The sequence below is a fragment of the Heterocephalus glaber genome, unplaced genomic scaffold (genome assembly GCF_053883595.1).
Source record: "Heterocephalus glaber isolate CG9 unplaced genomic scaffold, H.glaber_assembly_v1.0 deba00001465, whole genome shotgun sequence".
Classification (NCBI taxonomy): domain Eukaryota; kingdom Metazoa; phylum Chordata; class Mammalia; order Rodentia; family Bathyergidae; genus Heterocephalus; species Heterocephalus glaber.
In genome coordinates this window covers 20,199,270-20,226,896 of record NW_028258312.1, presented here as the reverse complement: position 1 = coordinate 20,226,896, position 27,627 = coordinate 20,199,270, and the positions used below count along the sequence as shown (strand labels likewise).

The window sequence follows — 27,627 nt, the reverse complement described above, 5'->3', positions numbered from 1 at the left end:
TAGCATTTGGTTTACTGGACAAAATAATTGCTAATAAGAGCAACTACATGAAGTTCTCACTTTGCATAGTATGTGGAGCTATAAAAATGACTCTACAAGCTGACACGAAGCAAAGTAATAATAATAACCAAATAGCAAAAATTATAACTGTTCTGTGACCTGTAAAATGTGCTGGTCAAATTGCTAAAAAGCTACTTCATATCAACTAACAATGAACAGAAGAAAGAACAAAAGTAAAACTAATTTTATTAAGTGCACTGTAATTTAAAACATTAGAAAGACTGAGAATTAAAGTATTTATTTTCCTGTAAAAATTAGTAAAAATAGCTTGAACAGTGCTTGCTGACTTCCTGCCCAATAACTTAAGGCTTAAGCATCTCATTTCGGTCTGGGCAAGATGTCACACCTCTGTTTGGATCAGGGCCCAGCATTACATCCTTTGGATGTTCACTGTGGCAAGGTATCTCTGACCGTGTACTTAATGTGAAAGTATTTTGTTGTGGTTGTTCTTGTGTTCTGGTCAGCGTCCCTTTCATCATAAACACTTTCCAATTGCATTTCTACCATTTCATTCATTGCTGCACTTCCACTTTTGTTTCACTTGGTACCAGGGATTGAACTCAGGACCTTGTGCTTTCGAGGCAGGTAGCGGAACCACTGAGCTAAATCCCTGGCCCTTGCTCATCTATTTTTATAATAGGGGACAGTGTTACTTGTGTGTGAACTGAAATAAGGTATAATGTAACCAGTGACAGATTTTGAAAAGAAGTGATATAATTGGCTGTTGAGTATGAGTGCGAATGGGTGTGTGTGCGTGTGTGTGCTATTTACACAGAGAACATGGACTGTAGTAGGGCCAGTGGCAAAGTGTATACTTAATGCAGTTACTCACAGTTATTATTATTGTAGTAACTAAAATTTCAGCTTTTTTGGGGGGCTGGTATTATTTAACTAAACTATAGTAACTAAAGCTTGTGTCTATCAGAATTGTACTCAGTGTGAACTATCTGTAATGATCAAGTCCTTACTATACATAAGCCATGTACTATTCTAAAAATTCTATATGAATAACTTCACTTAATCTTCAGTACAACCCAATGAGATAGCACTAGTATTGCCTCATTTTACAGACAGCGTGCATGCAGTTATTTATCAGAACACATTATAAACTTTTCCGAGTACTTGGGAGGATACAAATTTCTCACAGTCATGATAAATCTCAAGTTAATAAATGCTAATTTGCTACTATGAAAAAGTTTGAGATGACAAGTAACGCATTCATGTGGAATGTGTACCTACAGTAAAGGGCAGGTTCTCCCAGTAGTATGGAAGGAAGGTGCATAGATCTGTAGGTGTCCTGGAGTAGCATTTAATGAACAGGGGTGTCAGATTCTGAAGGGTTTCATAAGACCTAATGTCTCCCTCAGCAACCCTACCATCCATTTCAATAATCACTGACCAGAAATGAGGACAATCTTTTCAATAAGCCTAAGACTTCTTTCCTGGAGTCTGTGAGCTCCTGGAGGTGTAGGAATTTTATCAAATACTCTTAATAGCCTTAAGTGTGAACTAGTTTCTAACCCATATTAGATGCTCAATAAATATTTGCAGAATTAAAGGAGAAATATTTACAGTTAATTTCTTATCTCAAGTAAACAAAGAATAACTCAAATTTGGGATAAGATATAGAAGTAGGCTCTCACTTTATGGGGAACAAATTAAGATAATTAATAATAAGTTCATAAAAAGTTAAATTTGGATTTCCTAAATTTAAAAAATGGATTCTTATATTGATTTTTACATTCTGGGTATTGTTTCTGAAGAAAGAAACACAAAATAATTCTGAGGGATTATTTGTTCATAAGAGAACTGTAAAAACCTAAACAGCAATGGTTACGGAAGACTACACTTGTCACTCTAAAATGCAAATTGACTATCTCTAATTTCACATATAGCAGCTTTCTACATATTGGCTATATTTAATCACTTACATTTGTGGCCTTAAATTAACAATGTCCTATTTTAAATTTAATCATGTTCCTTCTGGAAACTAAGCAGGAAAGGTCTGGTGACTACGCCACCTAAATTAAAATTGAAAAAGACTCTTTCTTTGAAGTCAACTTATCAAATGTGAATACAAGTAAAAATCTAAACATTTTCATATTACATTTTTAAACTTCTGAAACATTAGCTAGTAACAGAAACGTCAAACCTATTTTGATTTTAAGTTATTAGAAAATTTGAGTTTTGTTTGAAAGTCTCACTTTTAGAAATCCCTGCAAGAGAAAGTTTAAAATAATGTATATGTTTCTTGCCTAAATTTTCAACAAGGCTCTTCTATAGCATTTTGGAAATTAAGAAATTATGTAACACAACTGAATTCTGTCAAGGATTGTGCCATGTGGTTATAGAAAACATCTATAAACTAGCTGGTACATGATTTCTTCATATATTGGTATAACATATTGAGTAGTCAGAGTGAGATATGTATGCTTAAAAGAGCTATTAATAGACATTATAGACAGAAATACTACTACAAATTCTCAAAGATATTTAGACATCAAATATCAAATCAATTTTCACACCTACAAACTTGTCATTGATCAAGCTAATTATCTCCTAGAATTTATTATTATGTAGAACTATTTTCCTTTAGAAAAGGACTACATTTTAAGAAATATGATGAAACAAAAACTTTAAAAATTATACTATACTTGTGATTTTAACACGTTGATCAACTTAGAACATCTTGGGATTTTATAAATGGAAAATATTTGCACTATATATAGTGCCTAATGTTCATTTTGAATTTTCATTTTAGTATCAAAGAATATTTATTTCACATGTTCCAAATCACCTCTGGAAAGCAACACTATCTCTCTGAAGTGGGATGTTTTAGGGTATTTTGCCAGTGGACAGATTTATCACTGTGACTTGCTGTTGGTCTGTCCATGACAAGACAGACAGAGCAGGCAGACAGAGTGTCTACAGGAGCAGACAAGGAATTGTGCAGGAGAGCAGACAGACCTGGGGACTTGAGGGAGGCACACAGCACAAACTCAGAGAAAAGCGAAAGGAAGGGGGTCCAGGCAAGCAGCACAAGTTGACGGGGAAAGGGAGACCTGGCTGGCATGATGTAATTCCATCACATAGCAGGACCAAGAGGCTCCTTGGGAGAGGCCGGAAGTCAGGGCTGACTTTTCTGATGATTAGGCACACAGTATAGAAAGTCACAAGACATTGCTATGGGGGCAGTAAAAGTAATAGCTTTTCCATATTAACTCATTTTCAAGTATAAATTCATATTATTCAGTTATTTATCCAAGAGCATTCCAAAAATAATTAGTTTTATCTTTAAAGAGAAGATAGCTCAGTAAAGGAAGAGTTGCCACCTTGACTGCCAAATTCTTCGAAAGATTTTTCACAAATTGGTTCAGAAAGCTGTAAAAAACATGGTGGCTATTTTTAATTTTTTTAAAGTGAGATTTCTGGAGTGAGACTACTTATATTCACTTTGATTACTGTGAAATGAAGGGAGTCAAAAATCATAGAATAGTATGGGACCCAATTGTAATCAGGGCAAATGTTAGTGATCTACATAGATAAAGATCTTATTTTTAGATAGGTTATCTTAAGAGATTCTCTAACCAATTACTGCACCAGAGTTCCTGATTAAGTATTTATAGTGAATAATTCACTGAAAACACAGAACTCCTGGTGGTCAACTTTTAGGACACTCATCCTTTACATTAACTAATAATTATAAGGTAGCATGGAACAATGAATAGGAAAACTTACTGATAAACATAAGCTACAAGGCCAATTCTAAGCAATGAACAAAAACTGCCTGAAAAGTGCTATTCAGTTAATGAAAACATCACTTAACAGATTAGAATGTATCTTTTGAATGGAAAGAGGAATGCTACAATTCTTGAGCTGTACATGCAGTCAAAAGTGGTACAATATCATATATGCTAATTTGCTTTGAATTTTAAGATACGTTTACAAGGCAAAGTATCGATTTTTCAATTACCTAATTAATTTGAGCTGTGTCTAAAAACATATTAGACAACTCAACTTGTCTAACATTCTGAATGACACCATGTTCTACAGGCAATTACTGTTGATTTTTCATTACTATCTTTAGAAGGAAGTGATTCACTAACAAAGAAGAGATATAATTCCATGGTGTCATCTCCTCAAGAGGTATTTTCATCAATTAAGCAAAGTGAATACTTAGCAAATATCCAGTAAGTTCAGTCAGAGTGAACAGTCAATCTGGACTATTTAAGCAAAGAAAAACTAGGGTTACATTGGCAGTTTGTCTTCAACTCAAATTCACCTAGTAACTGTTAACATTTCACTTCACATTCTGTTGAGAAAATGTGGGTTCAGAGTCGGGTACACGTTATCAGCTGCCCCTTTCTACATCCAAAATAAGAATGGCCCATGTAAATATAATTTTTCAAGTTTATTTCTTAACCCATAACATATTTATTTGTCTTCTTTTTTATATTATACTGTTATCTTTCTATTTTTTTTTGAGCTGAAAATAAAACAAGTTTATTAAAACTCAAATTATAAACCAAATATCCATGAGTCCATATCTATGCAACCAAAGTTATTTAAAAACAAAGCAGAGAGAAGACACAATGATTGCAAATAATCTTTGTAAAAACACCAGAGGTTCCTCCCAATACCTGACCACCAGTACACCACGCGCCAAACATGGGCAGGCTGGGAGAGACAACCTTTCCCTATTACCCACGACCCCATGCCTAGGCATTTTACCAAGAAAAATCAAGGCTGTGTTCTCACAGAAACCTGCTTCGTTCACAGCTTCTGGATACCAAGGTCATCTCATTTTTCTTGCACAAGTTTGCTATTGTTTTGGAGTTGCTTTGGGAATAATACTAGGTCTCCTGATCATTTCACAGTGGGCTATGGTCACCATCTAGATTCCATTCATTTAGATCTGACATAAAATACAGAAGCCTTGTCTCTAAGGTTTTTCAAGAATTGTCTTTACGCTTGCTGCTTATTGGGTTGAGCCTGTGTCAGGTGAGACTTTCTGAGCTTCCCAGATCTATTTTTCATGAATTTCTGACATTTCTATACCACGCTTTTCCTTATAAATTTTGTTTCTCACTTCCTTTTACTCCTCCCCATTCCAATGGTATAGAAGTTAAAACTTCTGATGTTGTTTTACATATCTGAGACTCTTACTTTTTTTGTTTTTTTCTTTTTCTTTGCTTTTTTGATTGTCATTTACTGACCTACAAGTTCTTTGACTCTTGTTATTTCTCTGATGAGAACTTCTATTAATTTTAAGACTATTTGCCTTTCTTTTTTGAGAATGGTTATAATAGATGCTTTCCATGATCCTTCGTGTGGGTTATTCAGGGATGGATGTTGTTCCTTTCCTTGAGAATTGGTCAGATTTTCCTGATTTTTGGTATGTTTTGTTGTGGAATTTTGGGTAGTGTCCTGGGCAGTTTGCTGGTTGTTTTGTGAGGCTCTGGTTCCTATTATCATCCTCAGGAGAGGACTCAGTTTCCTTTTTCTCTCATCTTGCTATGCAGTCAACACAGCAGGGTCAGACTACTCACTGCATCTGCCTTCATTGCTTCAAGATAGTCCTCAGGGCTCTCCCATCCATCAGTTCTTCTGCCAATGAGTAGTGATTTCCATTGTCTTCACTTCCTGAAGCCTTTGCTCTGAGGCTTTCGTTTTGTTCTGTGCACACATCTCAGTGTGAGTCTGGGACTTGTACTGGCTCCTGCATGGACTTGAATAATCCCTTTCTCCAGCTGTCTCTTTGGAATTCTATTTAGGTCTTTCCCCTGACAAGGGCCTTCACCCTCCCACATGACAAGTCAACTCTCAGGCAAAGAGCAACAGAAAAAGAACAAAAACATGGCAGCCATTCCCTTCACTCCCTGCAGACAGTAGAAGCCTCCTTAGCTGTTCCTTTGTAGAGATAGGCGATGTGTTAGCATTTTAGGTCCCCCTGCCGCTGCTAAGGTGGGCCCCGATGCAGCACAGGGAGGCGAACCTCAGTCTTCTCCTCCTGTTTCAGCATCCAACCCACCCACCTGGCCGAGGGTAAGACGCCTGCCTCATGCCAGGCCTGCCCAGGAGTCAGGGCGCCTGGCCAGCCTGGGGCCCACAACCTGCCGGCCCAGCCTTCCCAGCCTCCATGAGCACTGCCCGAGGACCCGCGCTGCTCTCTATCTTTCTAATTTTGAGGTGCCAAGAATTATACCAAGTGTTCTAGATAGGTTGAAATAAGAAAGAAAAGCCTAAGCCATGGTAGGGCCAAGGTAAAATGTGATGGATAGAAATTCTTGGAGGAAATACACCATGAGGCATCTGGAAGCTCTCTAGACAATGCAGTTTTAGTGAATGTGGGTTCGGGTCATTAACAGTAGGTAGAAAATGGGACTATGTGGTAAAGCTTTTCATCCTGTGTGCCTGTTACAATGTGGTGACAGGTATGTCAAGGTTCTCATCCTTCAGGTCACACAAGAGGTGGTTAGGTTAGCAAGGCTCTGTCCCCTCACTGCTGAACTGTAAATGACTTTGTGAACCCCGAATGCCACCCAAATGTTACATTTCCTATATGTACTACTTCAGGAATCACGAACAATCTTCGTGCTTCTCTGGTAACCATGCCTTATGGTGCCATTAACCTTAGAGAACTGGTAAAGTGGGTTGAGGAGAAAGTCACATTTTTATGGACCCAGAGCAAGAAAGAGAGTAAAGATGTTGATTTCAGAGATGAATTTATAACTAAAGTCTAGGGAAAGGATTTCTAAATAGGCAAAGAATGTCTTTATCAATGGAAGGTAGGGTAAATGCTGTAGCACTGTCATCTTCCCACTGAGACGTCTTTGGCCACCTACCTAGTTGTCTCCTCTTAACACACATACTTCAGATCTTCTCTTCCTGCTTTGTATTTTCTCCTGACCCTATCTAATACACTATATACTTTTCTTTTTATTTTGTTCCTTGTCTCTCTCCCCTAGTAGAACGCAAATTCCTTGTGGGCCCTTAATCTGCTGTAATTCACTGTGGTGTCCCTGGCAACTGGAGTGGTGCTCGGTACTAGTACACTCTCTATCGGGCTGTGTAAGGCCAGCATAAGAAGACCCAGAGAGGCACTTGGGGAGCATCTGAAGGGGTCGCAGCAGCACTTACCCAAATGCCGCCCTAGGTAGAGCCTCTCTAGCAAAGAGCACCCCATCAGTCACGTGCCAACCAAAGGAAACTGTGCCCAGACTCGTAAGTCAGAACATATCGATACTCTGTAACTGTCTGCTTACAATCATTAATATTTTCTTTGCCTTTCTTCCTAGGGGAATACCTTCTCACACACAGCCAACAATTATATAGATCTTTTTGGGAAGCAGCACACCACACAAGACCATTTCTAATTTCATCTTTACTGCTACCTAGTGTCTCAGCTTTACTGTCTACAGATTTTTCATTTAACTATTCCTTTTCCTTTTGATTCCTTCACAATATTCTCTATCTTTCTGAAGCTCTAGTTTCTGTGCAGTACTTTGTGACCTTATCAGTGTCACAAAGAACATAGGAAAACATGAATAAATAAGTTATCTGATGTTTATAAATAGAATTAGAGACAGGAAAATGGAAGAATATTTTGACTTCTATAGGATTAATACATTAATAATAGTTTTAAAATAAACAAATTCTAAAATGCCTAATGAGAATATACAGTAGCGCATTACATTTTTACAGTATCTCCCTTCTGGTGAACTCAAAGTGTATCTCCCGAAACTAGGGAGATTGTCTAAAAAACATTTTTATAAAAGAAGTGAGGCAGAAATTTGTTATTGCCAATTTATAACAAACAAGCAAAATACGGACTAAAAACTAAAGATAGATTCTATTAAACATTCTCTGAGAAACAGTATTCCTAACTGGCTGATTTTACCAGTAGGAAACACTATAAATAGAAAGAAGGGGGGAATTAGTCATTTGTCACAGATTCAAGACCTCTTAAATATTCACCATTCACTATATGTTAAAATAACAGAAAAGTTCAACTTCATATTAAGCGTAAGGTCCAACACTGCCAGAAACTATGAAGATACACTTGTTTAGTATTACAGCTCCTTTCAGAAAGAAAAACAAAAATGACTGTACCAAAATAATTATTGGTGACATTTTACATAAAATTTTATTACACCTGTTTCATATATCTATATCTATATCTCTCTCTATATGCCATTCATTAAAATAAGCTGTCATGAGCAATACATCTATTTTTCTTGGGAAAAATGGATTTAATTATAAGGGAAAATAAAATATTAAATGAGTATGTATTTTCATAGGCAACCTCATCACTATCATTTGAAAGTTTCAGTCAAAAGATAAGAGTATTTTATAACTTAAGGGAAAAACCATATAATTTAGCGAGCCTTGAAAAAAACCCATTAAATTGAGTGAACAGCCATTACTTTTTTGTGGTCAGTATGCATGTTGAAATCTTCAAATAACATCAACATTTTAAATCACAGATAATAAGATTACTGATCAGAGAAATTCGGGTTTTTCAATTAAAAAGCTCTTGGCCGTTTCCACTTGAATTTCCTGTCATCCTTCCAACTGCCATCACCTCAGTCAGACAGGTGATAAAACGATGTCACCATCTCTTGGCCCTAGCTGATTTCCCACCAACTCTCTTAACTCTGGTCAGGGCATTTTCATTGTCCCCATTACTTACAGTAGTATTTACTGTTGCCTCCTTCCTTTCCTCATCCACTCTGTTCATTGTCAGGAGCGTGGCTCTTCCAGGTATATTTGTATACATCCTCTGCATTATTATTACCACCACCCAATACGTGCTGTGAAACCCATGCCTTTGCTTTTCATCATAGCTTGTGAGTCTACTGCCCCTGGCTTTCATTCTTTCTTTTATGTATTTACTAAATATCCCTAGCTCAACAACTTTTAAGGATTCTTTATGGGAACTCTTTGATTTTAATTTAAAAAAATTCTGCATTCATGAGTAGGTGAGGATTGTGCTGTGGGTACTAGCTTTAAACTCTTCTCATTTCATGTAACCTAATGTTGACAGCAACTTCAAAAAGAAGATCTTGCCCTCTACCAGAAGGGTCAGGAAGTAATTCTTCTTAATTTCTAGAGGGAAAAAGGTAGTCATGATGAGCAACTGTTTGCTCTTGTATCCTCAGGATCCAGTGTGTGGAACATAGTAAATAACTGAAGATCAAATGGATATGTCCTGGGGAGTGTATACAAAATCACTTTCTGATTTAGGTGAAATATATTGGAACAAAACCCCAGAGGAAATAGAAAGTTCCAGAGTAGCAAGTTCTGTCAGAGAAAATACTTGATCAGAGAAGAGCTAAATACTTAACATGACTCAGTATAAGAGCAAGTGAAAATAATAAAGAAGAAAATTATTATATTTTCTTCTGATAAATTGCACAGGAAAATCTAGTGAGGCAGTGGGAGCAAGGTTAGAAATAAATTTTCTTCATTGAGCTTTTAGTGACTATTTGGATAGGGGGTTTAGTCTCAAAAAAAGGGTAAAGGTTGTGTCTTCTTAGATTGGAATGACCACCAAAGCTGAAGTTGAACCCTGTCGTGTTAATTATCTACTGCTGTGGAACAAATCACCCCCAAACCTGGCAGCTAAAGCAATACACATTTATAATCTCACAGTTTTTGTGAGTCAGAAATCAGGATGTGGCTTAGCTGGGTGACCCTGGCTCAGCGTCTTTCACCAGGCTGCAATCACAGTGTTGGCTGGGGCTGCAGCCATTTCAAGGCTCAACTCCGGAGACTCCTCTTCCAAGGTCACTCATGTGGCTACTGGCAGACTGCAGGCCCTCGCTGGCACCTGGCCACAGACCCCAGTTCCCTGCCATACAGACCTCTCCCCAGAGCAGCTTAGAACATGGCCGCTGGTTTCCATCAGAGTGGGCAGGTGAGGGGACAAGAGAGACCAGTGCCTGCCAACACCCGCCGCTCTTCCTCTCTCCCTGACACCCCCAAGCAGCAGGCGTAGTAGAATGGTGGAATGGCCTTCTGAAATTTCAGGTATAATGACTGTGAGGTGACAACACCTTGTGAAGCTGGGACAGTGTCTTCCAGGATATGAAATTTGTTCTGAATCTGCATTTACTATAAAGTGCTATTTACCCCTGATCTGGAAATGAAGTGACACAAGTGGGACTGGTTTCTCTTCCTATTATCCTTAAGGACCCACTTGCCAAACTGTTGCTTGCCATTGCCATGACGGTAGGCTCTGCTGGTCGGAAACTCTTGGTTCCACAGGGAGAAATGTTTCCATCAGGTGACACAATAATGATTTCATACAAATGAAGGTGAGACTACCATCTTGTCATTTGGGGCTCCTTATGCCACCAAACCAATGGGAAACAGAGGGTGTCACTATACTGTCTGTGTGATGGATACCGATTTCCCAAGGAACACTGAGTTGCTGTTACTCACAGTGTGTGTGTGGGAGGGGGTAAGAAGAGTATGTCAGCAATGCTGGGAATGATACAGTGTGTCTTTACATTTCCTGCAATTACAGTCAATGGGATACTACAACAACCTAACTCAGGCAGGATTTCTAATGGCCCAGACCCTTCAGGAACGAAGGTTCGGGTCATTTCCCAGGCTAAGCTGCCCGTGGAGAGCAATGGGAATATTAACTGGGTAGTGGAAGAAGGCAGTCATAATATCAGCTAAAAGCATATGATCAGCTGCAAAAGTGAAGAATGTCATTGTATTTCTTTATTTTTATGTGAATATATATACACTAAATATTTTTGTTTTGTCTCTTGTCTTATTCCTTTATCACTGGATATAAGATGTGTCAATAGTATCTTTGTCTTTCAGGATTTAAATTACAAGATATCAAACAGGGACAATAAAGGGACTTTGTACTGTCAACTGGGGAAAAAGGTTAGTGTGTTTGCGGGGCTACCTGGTCACTGTACCATGTCAGGTGGAAGTGTGACTTTATTAATGTCTTCAATTGGAGGTTAAATATGTTTTAGGGAGATAAATATTGGTGCCAAACTGGCAAGGGGTGGCCTGTGATAGATGTTCAATGAATAAATCTGGCTAGGCTGAATTACATTTTCTGGAATTCTTTTTCTTGTATGTTTCTGGTTGGATGGGACACAAGAGAAAATTTTATTGTTTTGATGGGAAATTTCCTTCAAGAGAAGAAGCAATCATTTCTAGTGCACACACACACATCGTCACGAATCTGCCAGCTCATTCTGTGGTGTATGGCAATGGCCAGGACTCCAGCTGGTCCTCACTCCCTGGCTTCTCCCTCAGGATCTGATTCCTGGAGCAGGTATGTGTACGTTTAGCTGCATGACAAATAGCACAGGATTCTAGGGCTACTCGCATTACCAAAGACAAAGGCAGTAAGAGCTGACTGACATGCTTTTAAGTCCATCTTCATCGTACGGACTTCAGCTCTTGCTTCTGGGTTCTGGCTCATTTCTCTTCTCTGCCATTTTACACCTAAATTTCCCCACCAACTGCCAGCTTTGGGACACAAGCTCCAGCATCACATGCAAAGTTAACATCTTTACCAAGACTGTTTAACCAGCTCTGGCCAGGAATCAATAACAAATCTTTTCCTCTACACTGATATAAAGAAGTCTGTCTTCATTATTTGTGAAGTCTTCATCTGTGAATTTATCTACTCACTAAAATTTATTTATAACCTCATGGCAATTTTTCAATCATTTACAATATGCACACCTGCAGAGTACTGAAACAGTTCAGTCACCATTCTTAACAAAGGCCATGCTCTGTCTTCTTGGTTCAGATCTCATACTGTAAACAAATGTCCTTTACACAGAATATTTAGTGCCAAATTTTTTGAATTTTTGTGCTTTTGTTATATTTGTTTGTTTATATTTATTTATTTAGAGATGGTGTCTTGCTATGTAGTTCATTCAGGCTAGCCTTGAACTCATTATGTAGTTCACAATGTCCTCAAACTCAGTGATCCTCCTGCCTCAGCCTTCCGAGTGCAAAGATTACAGGCTTGTGACACCATGACCAGCTGATTTCCTTGTTTTAAATGGCTTCCAAATACAGTGCTGAGGTGCTGTCTAGTGTTCATAGATACAACAAGGCTGTGATGCAACTTATGGACAAAATATGTTAGATAAGCTTTGCTTAGGCATAAGTTAAAGGCTGTTGGTCATGAGTTCAATGTTAAAGAAGCCACAATGTATATTAAATAAGGAGTCTCTAATCAGAAACACACATACAACAAGAGTTATATTGATTGGCTGACAAAAATGTGACCAGAAGTTCACAGAAATTGTATTGCCCCGTATCTTCCCTAGGAGTAACAAGTACTTGCTAATTCAGGACTCTCAGTAACTTCACAGAATACTATTATCATGAATAACAAAAATAGGTTATATAATATATACATACAAACCCAAATATATACATGTGTACATAGGTTGCAGCATATACTGTATATGTCCTAGTGGTTCTCCTTCTGACTGACCCACTGATAGTCCAACATAATTTAGTCTTAATGATCATAAGGCTCAGGTGAAGTATTAAGGACAGTGGTGGTTCACAATAATAATAGCTCATAACCCAGAATTTGAACTGTCCTTCAAGTTTTTTCCTGTGAATATCTAAAAAATGTCTGCAACTCTAAGTACTTGGTGATTAGCTATCACCTACGCTTGGAGTTGTGTTTAAACTGCTCATTCTCTGGAATCCCTAGCCAAAGCAAGGCCATTTTTGTTGTTAGTCATAAACCGGACATGACTGTCCAAAATGGCGGAGAGCCGTGAAAGTCAAAACAGGAAAGGAACACCACTGACGTTGCCATTCCCTCTCCCTACCTAGAGACTTAACTACAAAGCCTGTAGGATGGAAGTCCATGCTATCCTTACCGTTTCCAGAACCCAACTGCTTCCTGAGGGGCCATCTCTTCACCTCTTACCTTTCGGTAGGCAGGCTAGTTTTGCCTTTATTCTCTATGAACATCTTCAAAGACATCCCAGCTCTTATGCTTTGCACTTCTGTTTCTTTTGTGTAGCATGCCATCTCGCACATCTTCCCACAATCATATCTAATGTACATGGTCTAGCTAAAATCTTAGCATGAAAATTTTTTTTTCTAAAGACTGTACACCACAGGACTGGGGATTTAGCTCAGGGGCAGTGCATCTGCCTCACAAGTGCAAGGTCCTGAGTTTGATCCCTGGTACTGGGGAAAAAAAAGACTGTATGCTACATAATAGCCTTGATTCTCTGACATATCACGGGGTGGGTGTTCAATCAGAGACAACGTCCTGTAAAAGACTGTTATGGCTACCCAATCCTTGTCTTTGGCACTGTCTTATCTCCCAGAGCTTCAACAGCAACTGTCTTCATTACTTTTGAATTGTTCCACCTCTTCATTCTCCTGAGTTTGTTGGTAAGCACTTTAAGCTATCTAAGTTTTGGTAGTGGATTAGACATATGCCCTACATTATCAATAATTCATTCAATAATTCAAGGCAGAACAAAATACTTAATTCACAAAATAGAACTGTACATTTCTTTATGCTTATGTTTTTGTTTTGTAGTGCTGTGGATGGAACCCAGTGCCCTGTGTGTGCTAGACCATCACTCTACCACTGAACTACACCCCAGCCCTTGAATTCTACATTTCATTAGCAAATTTTTTACTTAAAAATACACATCTTTCATCAAATACATACCTGCTGAGACTCTGGGACAGTCAGGCAGCATGGATTCCACTGATGTGTCTAATGGTTCTGAGCTAGAGACCCAATTACAACAGTTCTGCAATGTAACAGAGATAATATTGTTGAAACACAATTTAAGCCAAGACCAAATATTTAGGTGGAAAAGCTCAATTGATCCTATAAAATCAATCACTGAGAGTGTATTTAATTCCATATACTTAATTTTTTCTTAGGTAAACATTAATTATTTGTGAGTAAACTGTCTGTGGGAAAAAGTTTATCTTTTACAATTCATCAACTTAGCTGCACTGATATTAAGAAGACATGTAACCTGTGAACCATATTGCAATATATTTTTAAGAAAAGATTAGATGGCCAAGGAATAAACAAATATAGGGATTATAATTAAGGCAAAAATTTAAAGTGTACCATTCTAAGCCCTGAGAGTGAAATAAATACTGATTTGAACCAAGTAAAAGAATAACTAATGTGTAAACTGTACTTTTTGTATAATACTAGACAAAATGGATTTTGAATTTCTCCCAAAAAATCTGCCCCTTATAAATATATTCTTTTAAGTTTTATTTTGACTTGGCCCAATGAAAGCTATACCGAAACAGTTATATAGATTAGAAACACAACCTGGTGAAATGTAGTTGTGTGTCTGAGGACACAAAGCTTTCAATATTAACGATCACTCTCTGTGGTCATGATGATTTGTGATCAGAAAAATGAAAGTATGCTATCTTTACTTTATAAATTTTAAGTCTGCATTTGAACATTAGCTTAGAAAATATGATTAACGTCATATGATTTTTTAAAATTACACACACACACACAATATGAATTTCCAGACAGATTTTATTTTAAAAGAAATCATCCCATCAATCATGTTGGAAAAATGGGTGATTGCTATTCTAGTAAACAAGGATGCATTGTGTATTTGTAGATGCTTGCTGCCCTGGTTGTGCACCATGGAATCCGTCCTCACTGTGGAAAGACCCTTGACTGGTAGATCAAGTGTCTTATTGTATTTCCTTAATTCATTCTGTCTGGAAGAAGATGTCAGCTGTGTTGCAGTGAGGAGAGAATTTCAAAGGCCCCAGTCCCCACCAATAAAGGCCGAGGAATGGCTATTGAATAGATTTGTCAAGGCAACCCTACTGTTCTGGGACCAGAGAGAGCAGGAATAGTATAAAGGAAGGGTTGCTCTATGAGATTAGAAAGTGAAGTTCACAAAGCATGGCGGATTTTTGTAAGAAACAGTGGATCAATGAAACTATTGAACTGTGTAGGAGAAAAAAACGTGAAAACAAACACATCTAGTAATATTCTTAAATGCTTTCTCTTTTTATATTTAAAATGGATCAAATATTAGTATTTTTCATGTATTACAAAAGCTTGATGGTTTTAAATGGATACATATTCAATAACATGGCCTCCTAATCTTAATTAGCAGATGAATGCAAACTTATGCAATGTGAGAGTAGAAATTATAAAAGAAATAGGGCTTTAGAAGCTTTCATACATTTGAAATAAGTAAAATTAATATTACCATTGATAGAATACGACATCAGAGAATTCTAGATAATGCAGAAGATTAGCACACAATTAGCCAGCTTTTATATACAGTCTGACACTTGCTTGTAAGAAATAAGTATTCTCCAAAGCAGTGTCAAGATATAGAAATGGATGATTTGTTTTATCATTCATCATAGCCCCTAATAAATTCAAACTCATGACTTCTATAGATACTAAAAATAGGCTCGCAATGATACAGGGAGATAGCTTCAATGAAGAATGACTTTCTCTTTCTCTCCCTTTTTCTTAAACAATTCAGTCTTTTCAATGACAGCAATTAGCACTACCAACAGACAGGCAGCGATTAGGTTATATTTTAATTATTATTCATCCTCATAGTACCTCTAAATCCGATGAAAGTTGGCTATTACCCAGGTGATATGTCAGTCTCAATACTGATATCTACACTTTATATATGTAAAACTATATCCTATAGGATTTTCTAGTATTAATAAAAGTGATGGCATATTATAATATGGGGATATTAATTGTTTTCCCAACTTGCTGATTTTTAAAAGCTAGAAAAATGCAATTTGTCCATTTTGTATAGGTTGGCTTTAACTCAAACACTGAAAGCAAAATTTCGGTTTTTATCTAGGCACTTGCTATGATCCCATAAAAATTAGATAGAAGCTATGCACCCTATAGTTAAAGTGAATATGCCCACAAGTTCTGTGGAATGACAGCGCAACCTGTGTGGGATTGTAAAGGTTTGAAGCTGTTAGTGTGAAGAGTGTATTATGTGTGTGTACAAATGTGGTATTTTTACCTTAGTGGAAAAATCACATGAAGACAGGGCAAAACAAGCTAAAAATATTTGCTGTATGATAGCATATGATGAAATAAAAAAATAAACATTGAAAAGTATATGTGAGAGGTGTATAACCATTATCTATGAATTTAATTCACCTGAAATTCCACTTTATCACATGTAATTCCCTGTCTTGAGATGTGTTTCTGTAGTTTAAAAAGCAAACTTCTTTCATTATTTTTCTAATGCTTATTGATCCTCGTTAATGCCCATGTTTGTCTCCTACCCGGGTTCTTTATTTGGGCTGAAGACTATTAATATGCCTCAGGTGGCAACACAGACAGCCCACTAAGAAAGCCCTAGCTAAATTCAACTATGCTAGAGTGTGCTGGCAGCCACTGAGATCTTATGACAAGGTGCCCAGAGTAGGCAACAAGGACTCCAGGTACCAACAGTGCCACGCTTGGGTCTTAGATCTAGCACCCACTTCACACAAACAAGCATCAAGAAGGAAACCCTTGCCCAGAGCCCACAGGTGGGATGGATTGTATAACTAGTGTTTCTCTGGGAGTAAAGGAAAAAGAGGAAAGCAGGAAATGTAGTGCGTGTTTCTTAGAGTTAAGCATTTTCAATTTAAAAGTTTCTTACTGTAAGATTATGACCCTCTGGATTTTTGTGGTTCTAAATTTTCCCTTTGTTAAATCCAAAAGTTTGAGAACTACTGATATGGACTGGACGTGCCTCTAGACCACGGCCCTCTGACTGGAACCCAGGGTTGACAACAGTTTAAAGTAGATAGAAAAGAAAGTTTTTATACAAGTATTAGAATTTAGAATATTACATTTAAAGAGAAAAGTAAATAGTAGCTATTCCTGCGCAAGGTATTTAGAGATGTTTGCTGTGTTGGATGAATCTAGGCTTTTTTTTTTTTTAATGTTTGCAATACATAGCGGTTATATTTGTTTTGGGGAACATCTTTATTGTTTGTGATCCCTTTACTTCCTCTGTACTCTTCCCTTGATCCTCTTCCCCTTCTTTGAAAAGTCTGGCTTTCTGTTCCCTATCATCTCGCCTTTGCTTTACTTTGTTTTTATATTTTGGGTTTGTAATGTGATAGAAACCATACATTATTACATTTTCTGTGTCTAATTTGACTTAACATTATGGTTTCAAGATTCATCCATTTTTTTCCTGAAATGGCATGATTTAATTCTTATGTCTGAATAACATCCCATGGTGCATACCATTTATGCCATTTTCTTTATCCATCAGTCTGCTGATGGGTATCTATGGTGTTTCCAGAGCTTAGCTGTTGTCAACTGTGCTGCTATAAACATGGGTATGTATGTATCACTATAGTATGATGTCTTTAACTTGTTCAGTAATATAACCAGGATAAAATGAAATTTCTGTTTTTAGTTTTTTGAGAACTCTCCATTCTGATTTACATAATGGTTATAATAGTTTACATTTCTACCAACAATGTAGGAGGGTTCCTTTGTCCCTTTATCCTCATGAGCATTTAGATTTTTGTGTTCTTAATGAATAGACACTTCTCAAAAGAAGTATGGCCAATAAGCACATGAAAAAATGTTCATCATCTTTAGCCATTAGGGAGTCTAGGTTTTTACTCATTTTTTCCTTATACAGTTGTCTGAGTTGCAAATAACCACTGTCTAAAGGTTGACCTTTAATATGAAAGATTCTGTGTCCACAGAGAAGTTGAAGTGTTATTCCCCAGGCTGGGTCTACATTCAGAACTGAAAGGCCATAGAAAGGGTTCAAGACCGCTATGGAGACTGCATATGTGGCTTGGCTGGAGACTTTCAGAAGCCACGGGTATGTCAGGAAACAACAATGACCCACTGAGACCTGATAGTTTTGGAGCTGATGTGAGAGGTTCCTCTTAGCAGCCTTTGGTCACCTTTTCCCTCTCCTCAAGAGGCCAGCTTAGCTTCTATACTTGGTCTTTTAGCTGGGAGTTTTACTTAGTATAATTGTCAAAAGCAGCCCTCTTTAAAAGGAACTGTTATTTAAAAATTATATAATACAAAGATATATTTCTTAACATCTATACTGTATGCTAAATTGATAATTTTAAATAAATAACAGCTTTTTATAGTAAGTGAATACCATGAAACAACTATCACATTAAACATGGATGCAAAACATAAAACTACTTTACTGCTTTTTAGAATAGTATTAAGACTAACTAGGCAATTCTTAACCACTGTTCCACTTCCAAAATTTACAGCAGTTTTTGGTGAAATAATAAACCCAATCATCAAGAAGATAAAAGCACCAAGGCCTCCACTATATGTTAACAGCCTCTACATATTATTTATGTGGACAATATTCCAGGTTAGCTACAGTGCTGATCTTGGGGGTGGGTAGCTGCAAAATATCAGTGTGCTTGCTGCTTCCAAATGCAGCAAGAGTAGGAGGTGGGAGAGCAGGGGCTGCTGAGCGGCAGTTTGCCTCATCACTCTACTCTCAATGCCCCTGCTCATGACAACAGCCCCGTCCATTCACTGTAATCCAAGATTGTTAGTTCTTCAATATTATGAAGAGTCTTATAGGGTGGAGAGTGTCCGAGAAAGGAGAAAGAAAAGAGACCAGAGTTCGTCCGGAGTGTTGGGAAACACTGGACTTGTGTCTTGCTAAGGCACACTAACACTTCCTCTGCTAGGCCTCACCCACTGAGGGGAGTTAGACTAGGATGCATGTCACAGACTTCTGTAGCCTCGCTTTTGTTCTTGTCTTGGAGAAGAGATCTCAGCAGGGAAAATTTCACAGCTCTACCAAGAATGATGTAATAATTTTTCTAAGATTGTAAAGTGTTTTCCGTAATAACATATCTCATTTCTTTATGCACTACCATTTGCTTTTCAGGGGGTTTTCTTTTTGATCAACATCTTTGATTCTTGTAACAGTTCAAGAAGTAGCCAGATAGGAATTATTATCTTTCATTCACAATTATGAAACAGGCCCTAAAAGATGGATTGGTTCATTGAAAATTACGAGTCTTAGTAAAATAGCCAGTATAATATATATATATGTATATATATATTATATATATACATATATATATATATCTCCTTAGGTACTGATTTATTTAGTGAGTGACTAAGCTGAATCAAAACTCAGTTTGCCTAATTACTTGCTCTGAATACTTCCAACATGTTACTCTGCTTCCCTTTTGTGAGATAAACTGAATATGCAAATCAAGAAAACAAAAGGAGAATACAGTTCCTGTGCTTTATATTATTTGGGAGTACAAGGTAATAACAGTAAGATCTGTAATTTGCTGAATTTCTTTAAAATGTCAGCAATAGTGCTGTTTCCTTACATAAGTTGTTCTCTACTTTTGTTTGCCAGGTAGATATTACATCCTTTGAGAAAACTGAATCTCAAAGAGATTGAATAACATGCCTAAGACTTTACAGCTAGGGAAATGACTGAGCCGGAGTTTCATTTTGATAGGTCAGAACACAAATTCTTCACATTGCTTCCCTAAGGCATAATGGGAAGAACTGAAAGAATTATCCAAGAAGTAGGACACTTAAAAAGTTTATAAATTTTATAAAATCTATACTTTTAAAGAAACTAATGGGAGCCTTGATTAAATTATGATGAATTCAATAATTCCCTGTTTAGTCAGATGAAAACTGCACAGATTAATACATTTTTTTTGAGCACACCTAATCCACCCTTAGATAGATGAGGAATGATCAAAAATAAGGTGAATACTGAAACACTTTCAAAAAATGCATTACAGTAAAAGACACATTGACATTAATCTCCCTCCAAATATCCACTCATCCCATCGTTCTTGACGCTTCGGGAAGCAGGTCTGGAATCCTCTTCCATGTCTTTAGCTGTGCCGTCCTAGCTACCTCAATGTCCTGAACTGATTGAAAATGTTTACCTTCCATGGTCATGTCTTTGGGGAAGAGCCTGAAGTCACATGGTGGCAAATCAGGTGATAAGTGTGTTTGAGGCTAGGGAAAGTTTGAGGGGGATGAATGGAAAGGTATCTCTTACTGAAATAAAACTTTTAAATTTAAACATACACTGAATTTTTGAATCAGCCCTTGTATTTAGAAGTAAATCCAAATATATTTTTTTATATCTGTCACCTAGAATGAGACTTTCATGAAGAATTTCCAGTTAAACGATAATGAATGGGGTTTTTCTAGTTTGGGCCAAATGCCAAATTCCATACTGTTTATGCATAGAAAAAAATGTCACTAAAGGCTTAATTTTGCTACTTAGATAATGCTAGGAGATGTCTATGCATTCATTTGGGCAAATAAATAGCATAAAAAGGTAGAGGCAAAGAACACATGGAATTCTATCTTGCAGAAGTTTAGCTCCTTGAAAAAGGCAATTAGAGATGAAGCCACACTGTGAAAGAGCATGTGGTCAGAAAACATCTGTGTGTTAGAATAGATTTAAACCCCACCCCCAATATGTTTACAGCATTATGAGGACTGAAATAAAACTATTTTATTTAAAACTTTTTTTTGTTTTTTTGTGCCTGGTTTATTTCATTTAATATAATATCCTCCAGGTTAATCCATGTCATCACAAATCACAGACTTTTCATCTTTTGTAAGGCCAAATAGTATTCCAGTGTGTTCCTATGCCACATTCTTATTTCCCACACATCAGATAATTAATCAGATAATTAATATCCAAACTACACGTAAATTTAAAATTGTTATTTGTTTTCTTGTGATTGAATTGTTTGAGTTTTTCATGTATTTTGGATAGAACCATTTTAGACATCTGTGTGATGAATATGTTTTCTAATGGAGAATAAGAACAGTGACACGGATTGGTGATGACACCACTGTGTAGGATTATTTAACCTAACTCTTCTATCCAAACTCTTCTCAGATACTAATTTTCTGATCCTTGTAGTGTGCCATGAGGCTTGTTAGAATGTTCCTCTCATTGCAGGTCAGCTGAAGAGACACTCAGGCATTCTATTTAGAAACACTAAGAGAAATCTAAGAAGGTCAATAATTTGGCTAAATAATTACTACAGCAGACTGGTCACTGATTTATTACGATTACTACTGATTTATCATGGGGTAGCTGATGTACACTGCTTATATTATCAGAAAGGTAAATATAAATAAAAGAGAATTACAGCCAGATATCTCGAATAGGAAACAAAAAAACAATGAACCGAAAGTTTTGGGAAAAAAAGGAGGCGCGCAGTGATTTTCTAGCCCTTAGGAAGTGTGAAAAGACGCGGAGCCCACACGGTGGCCACAGCCTGGCTTTCTCCATCCGGGCTTTTTCCTTCTTTTTGCCCTCTGGGCAGTAGTGAGCCGATCGATTTAAAAGTAGCACAACCTGACTACCTTCAAGAAGAACCACACAAGACCATGTGGACCCTGGAATTCTTTCTTATAATTAAGCGGTATCAATGCTCGCTAGCTGGTGAATCATAAAGACACCACATCCATCTTTGGGCAAATTTCTGACACATATTCTATATATCGTACATAATGCATATTCTATGATAATATTCTATGGAAAGCCAAAAAGAAGAGGAAGAGTGCCCTCAAAAAGTTTTTGTTCTCCTGAAGGGTTTTCTATTATTCTTTTCATCGTATCTAGTTTTTTCCCCCATTCTTTCTTGATACTCTCCTTCTCAAAAAGGAGCGTGGGGATGGGAGGCAATAAAAGTTAGTGGTCCTCAAGGTATAAAGGCTCAAAGACATTCATCTCAGCACTGAAAACACCAAGTCTCACCTCTCTCATCCATTCCCGAATCGTTTTGCCAGCTTCTTGATGCCACACACTGTGAACAGAGTCTGTCAATGCCACAGCAGTTACCTTACTTTTTACATCTGCTTCCCGTTGAATCATCTGTTTTAAAAAAGAAATATAAAATATTGGCTATAGTTTTTTCCCCCACTGGATGCAGCCTGCTTAGTCATAGATAATAATAATATTAGATTAAAATTGAAAGGGTCATATGTATCTGTGGTTCAAGGTTACTCTTTTCTGTACTTGAACACATACTCTATTCTTATCCAGAGATATGAACAGACCTAATATTTTCTTTTAAAAGATAATGCCACTTAAGTCTTAGAGCTAGGCAGAGCTATTATTTTTCATGTGGTTTGACAATTCAAGGATTAAAGGGATCACAGGGGAATCCCCGAGGGTTTCTTTTACAAGTTTCTTCCACCACTTCCTATTTCAGTGCTTCAGAGAAGTTAGCACCCGGGGTTCACTATTAGCTACTTAGGACTATCTTCTACTAATTTTCAGGAGTGACATATTGGTAAAGAAAGATATCTTCCTTTGACTTCTTCGCTTTAACTAGCCTGCTCTTCATCACGGTCTTGTAATTCCTCAGAGTGTTAAATGCCCACAAAGATCCTTTTCTTTCAAAGCCTATAGATATTACTTTGCTTTTGAATATACTTCTTTATGGTAGCAAACTATTCCATTTTAAATTCTTTCTATAGAATGTTACATCTGTAAAATTAAATGGCTTCTGAAAAGAAAAAAAGTGGCTTGGCTTGAAGATACTGATGAACTCACCAGTGGCCTGCCAGATAAAGAAAATGAAAAATAAAATTTCTACATCAAAAGAATAAAAAAAGTTTGTACTCTACTAATACTTGCGACCCTAATGTGGCACAATAAATATAGGAAATCTTAATAAAAATTACAGTTAAAATAGACAGATGAATTTCATAGTAATACCTTCTTTCTTTTGCAACAAATGTCTTTCTCTAAATTCTTGAAGAAAAAGAGCAGTTCCTCTGTAATTTGCTATTAATTTGTATGAATTGTCCATAAAAATATAATAGTGGACTTTAAAAAAGGGGAGAATTGTGAGTGGTGATGAAAGCTCATATGGAGAACACTGCAAGCTACGCTTCTGATGCCAAATGATGCCTGTTGGCATTTTGAATTAAAATGTCTCTTTTTAAAAATTTTCGTTAAATCCTGCATATGTACATCCCTCCTCAATGAACACTACGTAATGGAAATTGAACGCACTATCTAATTCACATTACCACACCTAAAATCTCTGATCCCTATGTTTTCTGTTTATATAATATCAAAATCTTAAAATCAATATTGGTTATCAACAACATAGTACTACTGCAAAATTCACTTTTCAAAACCAATAATATCTTTAGTGAGCATAAAATAATACTCTAATTCAATACTTCACAGTAATTATTAAGTAGTATGTAGCCTTGGGGATCTTATTTCAAAAATTATTTTCGCACTGGACCACTATTGACACTAGAATATAAAAATTTAAATCAATATTAGATCACAATAAAAATTTCTAAAATAGTGAATTCATCAGGCTAAGGAAGAAGTGATGAATCCTTACTCGTATTTTTGAAATACAAATACTTTTAGAGACCTAAAACAATTTCTGCTCAAGTTACAACATAAGAACTTGCTTTTCTGATATTCTAAGAATAAGCCTGCATTTTAAAATACTTGATCTAAGTTTTGCTGTGGTTGTTGTTAACATTAAGCAGATGTATTTAAGACCAGCTGAAGACATAAACCTTGAGGACCACCAGTGAAATGAAATAAAATTAAGTGATAAATAGGCTGAGGAATGAGAGCAAGAGAAGAAAATCTAGGAATTAAAATTGTACAAACTGGAAAAAATATAGACCTTTTAGACTAATTGAGCAAAACAACAGCAACAAGAAGAACAACACCCCCCTCCCCAAACCCTAGTCTGTCCACGTGGCAGACATTTCACACAATGAATGTGATGATGGGTGACTTTTCTTCACATCATAGCAAATCACATTATAGAGCAATATGATAATCCAATACATAGTTATACAACTTTGCAGTTAAAAATCAATTTCGTATTTTACTAATAGAGGTGAAATTCAGGCCAAATCCCTGAAGATCTTAATGAAGGGCTATTTACAAATGAACCTAGTACCAAAGAATTTACAATAGTTGGTTAAAATTAGTGGATCTTAGTCTAATTTTTCAGGCTGTTAACCTGTTTAGCATTACTGCAGCCTAATTTAGTAGTGTTGGAACTGACTGCAATTGTTGTTTCTGTCCAAATCCACTGCTTCTTGCATTTTTTTACCTGGATCATGGTCTCTCCTCCCTCCCTTCCTGTTATCCAGTGTGATTAAGAACTTGAAAGACACTGGAGAGTGGCAATGGTGGAGGCAGGCTGAATCAGGACTGTTTAAAAGCCGTCTATTTTAGAAGGAGTGTAGCGAAAGCAAGGAAGAAGTGGAGGTACAGCTGACCAGGAAAAGAAATTCTATATTATAGTCTATAATAGAAAGTCATAATATTCTGGAAAACCCAGAAATCTGCAAAGGAAAAAGCCGTAGCATCAAATCCTTCTATATATAAAAATCAAAGATGGAGATGGTGGTATTTAATTAGGATCTATGAATGTGAACACTTGAAATTTCTTGCAAAATTCTGTGCATATAAGTACTTTTCTGGGGAGATGACCTTTAGCATTCATGAGATTCTCAAAGAGATCTTAACCTCTCAAACTGGTGGATCCTGTGACCTATATACCTCTATGTATTCTTGAGTGAGGTATGAGGTTCATCTAGTAAACAACTGCACTTGAACAACTGCACTTAAGATCAATTCAACATCTATAACCAATCTTTCAAAAAGAAAGGATGATGCCTCATTTTTGTTTATAATATATTCAGTATGGTATCAAGAGTTTGATAAGGGTGATAAAAATTGATATCCCAGACATCAACAAGCTAAAATTCCATGCCTTAACAGGCTATGAACGGGAAAGTTACAATTAACGTTTATACATACATATATATATATATATATATATATATATATATATATATATATACACACACACAATTTAATTATATCTAGATGGACAGTAAACAAGTTTCAAAATGAATACAAATTACTTATCATTTTATTCCCAAATAAATAAGATGTATGCAAAAATTGTATTATTTTTCCTATTTGTGGATCAGGAAACTGAGTCTGAGATAGGTAACGAAACTGTTAAGGGGTCACACAAATACAAAGTGACACAACTGTGACTTGACTGTGGATACGTATGTTGTTTCATCTGTAACACACAGCATCTACGTCCAATAATATATAACATTCTTAATCATAAAGAAACATTTGCTTAATTTCCTTCTTACATAAAAGTATTTCATTAACTTGGACATTAAAAAAAGGGTTAAAAATGATGCAAATCCGATCAGTAAGCAATGCTGAAATTCAAAAGAAAAAAATATCATGCCAAAATATAAATCAGCTATGAGTGCAAAGTGACAATCAGCAGCACTTTAAAATTATATAGTCCTAAAATAACCTCCATGATATGAGAAGTTAGATATTTCTATAAATTATTTTAATGAGAGAATTACTATAAAATATTTGCTACTCTCACCTGGTATTTTTGTTTCCTCTTCTTCATTTTCCCCATATATCTATTCACAGTCCTTTCACCTTAGGTTAAACATACCTTAGGTTAAAGGTAATCTGCTCTTTTTTTTGTTTTTTTTGGTACCAAGGATCAAACTCAGAACCTTGCGCTTGCAAGGCAGGTGGCGGCAGCACTTAGCTAAATCCCCTGCAAAATTCAGTCCCCTAAAAGATGGGGGTTTTTTAGGTACGGGGATGGAACTTGGGTCCTTGTGCTTGTGCAGCAGGCGGTGAAACCACTGAGCTAAATCCCCAGCCCTGCTCTTTCTTCCCTTATTTTCAATGCCTTTAGTCTGACAAAAGTTTCACCAAACCCAGTAAATATCAAGGAGTTTGAATAGATTCAAAACATGTGTAAGCAGGTGCATGCTATTACCATTTTTGGTGGGGTGGGAGTTGAAGGAAAACCCTATTTATCACATATTCTTCCAGAGTAAGGTGTTAAAACCTAAGTAACTATGGCTGGCCTGGTGAGCTTATTAGAGGATAAGATGCTGGGTGGAACGCAGGGCAGAGTGGGAGGAGCCGGCAGCATGCGGCCACCTTTGCTCCCTTCTTTGTGCAACGCCTTCCTTCCCCAGGGCTGCCACCCTCAGACTGTGGCTCTCCTCCTAATTTACTTCACTCCTCAAATGATGGATCTGCCACCTTCTTAACAAATCCTTGGCCAAATCCAAATGCTCTGTCTCACTCTAAAAATTCTTCAGTTTTCCTCTGTATTTATAAGCTATTGTAGATTTTCCCTGCATTTCATTTCTGCCTATCATGAACCACTTTCTGCATGACAGAATACAAAGGCTCTTTTACTTCCACTATGTGAAAATTAAGATTTAATTTAAATTAAATGAAGGCAGGGAGATATCTTGATTTACTTTGATGGAAGCGAGTTGTTGTTACAGGGCTGTACACCATGAAGAATTTGGCGTACCACTAATCAGGGGCCTTAAGACTCCAGGAATTATGAATCTAACCCGATTCAGCACCCTCAACCTAAAGGAGAAGAGAACTCTGAAGTTGGTTGGCTTCATCCTAACCTAAAGAAGTAAAAAATCTTTTTATTTTATTTGTGGCCATGGATGCCAAGCCACAAATAGAGGATGATTGCTTCTTTTATTTTAAAGTCCAAGGGGATCTCCTGAAGGAGGCCAGTGTGAGACAAGGACAGAGCTGGGTTTACATGTACACAGGGTTTGCAGTAAACATGGACAATACATTTTTGAAGGAAATGTTTTGAAATCTTCCATCAGCAAAAGCCATTACCCCCTTTTCAAATTATGACATGTTACACATATGGACTTTGAGGGTTACAGAATACGATTTACTTGTACAGGAAAGAATCTTCTGAAAGAAAATCAAATAACGCATGTTTCTTTCAGATTAGGATCTGACACTGCTGCCCGTTTATAAAGCTGAGGATCATTACTACTGTATGAGCATGAATGAATCATCGCTCCAGTTAATAGCACAGCTGAGGTTTGCGATGCCTTTAAAAAATACATGTACATAAATAGATTAGCTCCCTCTAGAGCTCCTTTAGTTAAGATTTCAGATGAAGTTGTTTAAAGGTGGGAAAAGTATTAAGAACTGGTATCTTTTCACCTTTTACTACGTGGATTACAATTGTACTCAGTGCTTCTACTTGAGTGCAGTCAGTCTGTGGTTTGATAAACTATAATATTTAACCAAACCTCTCCTATCACTTTACATTTATGTCTGCATATTCCCTGTCATATCGCTCTGCCCTGTGCTGTTGTGCCCACCAAGTTACAAGTGTGCCCAGATGATAAATCAGCTGACGCTGTTTGTGGCAGAGTCACTTCTACTAATGTCAAGACTACCTATCCTTCTTCTTCTCAGTAAATCTATCCCCAAAGCATGGTACCCACAGACCAAATATCATCTTTGCTGTAATATTAAAGCCTTGATTCTGTCACTCAAGGCACTCACACTTCTGCTGACTATAATCAAATGCACACACTTTGGAAGATGACATGTGAAGACTGAACTGCCCAGCAGGAGAGTCAGGCTGGTGTGACATTTAGCTCTCATAGTTCACACCTCTAATCTGCATCCACTA

General features: G+C 36.9%; 1 protein-coding gene across 13 annotated transcripts in view; it reads right to left on the bottom strand.

The window, feature by feature from the left end:
* The window catches only part of Arb2a (ARB2 cotranscriptional regulator A), a 437,422-nt gene that overhangs the window by 136,046 nt on the left and 273,749 nt on the right, over window positions 1–27,627 (bottom strand). For 12 of the 13 annotated variants that reach the window (XM_087180725.1, XM_013071100.3, XM_013071103.3 and 9 more), the window contains 2 exons: window positions 21,852–21,968; window positions 13,763–13,847 (listed from right to left, as the gene is read on the bottom strand). In XM_087180725.1, the coding sequence (XP_087036851.1) occupies window positions 13,763–13,847; window positions 21,852–21,968 (202 nt within the window). Of the gene's footprint in view, window positions 1–7,994; window positions 11,385–13,762; window positions 13,848–21,851; window positions 21,969–27,627 lie in introns of those variants that run through there. The other variant, XM_021255771.2, reaches the window with a different exon arrangement.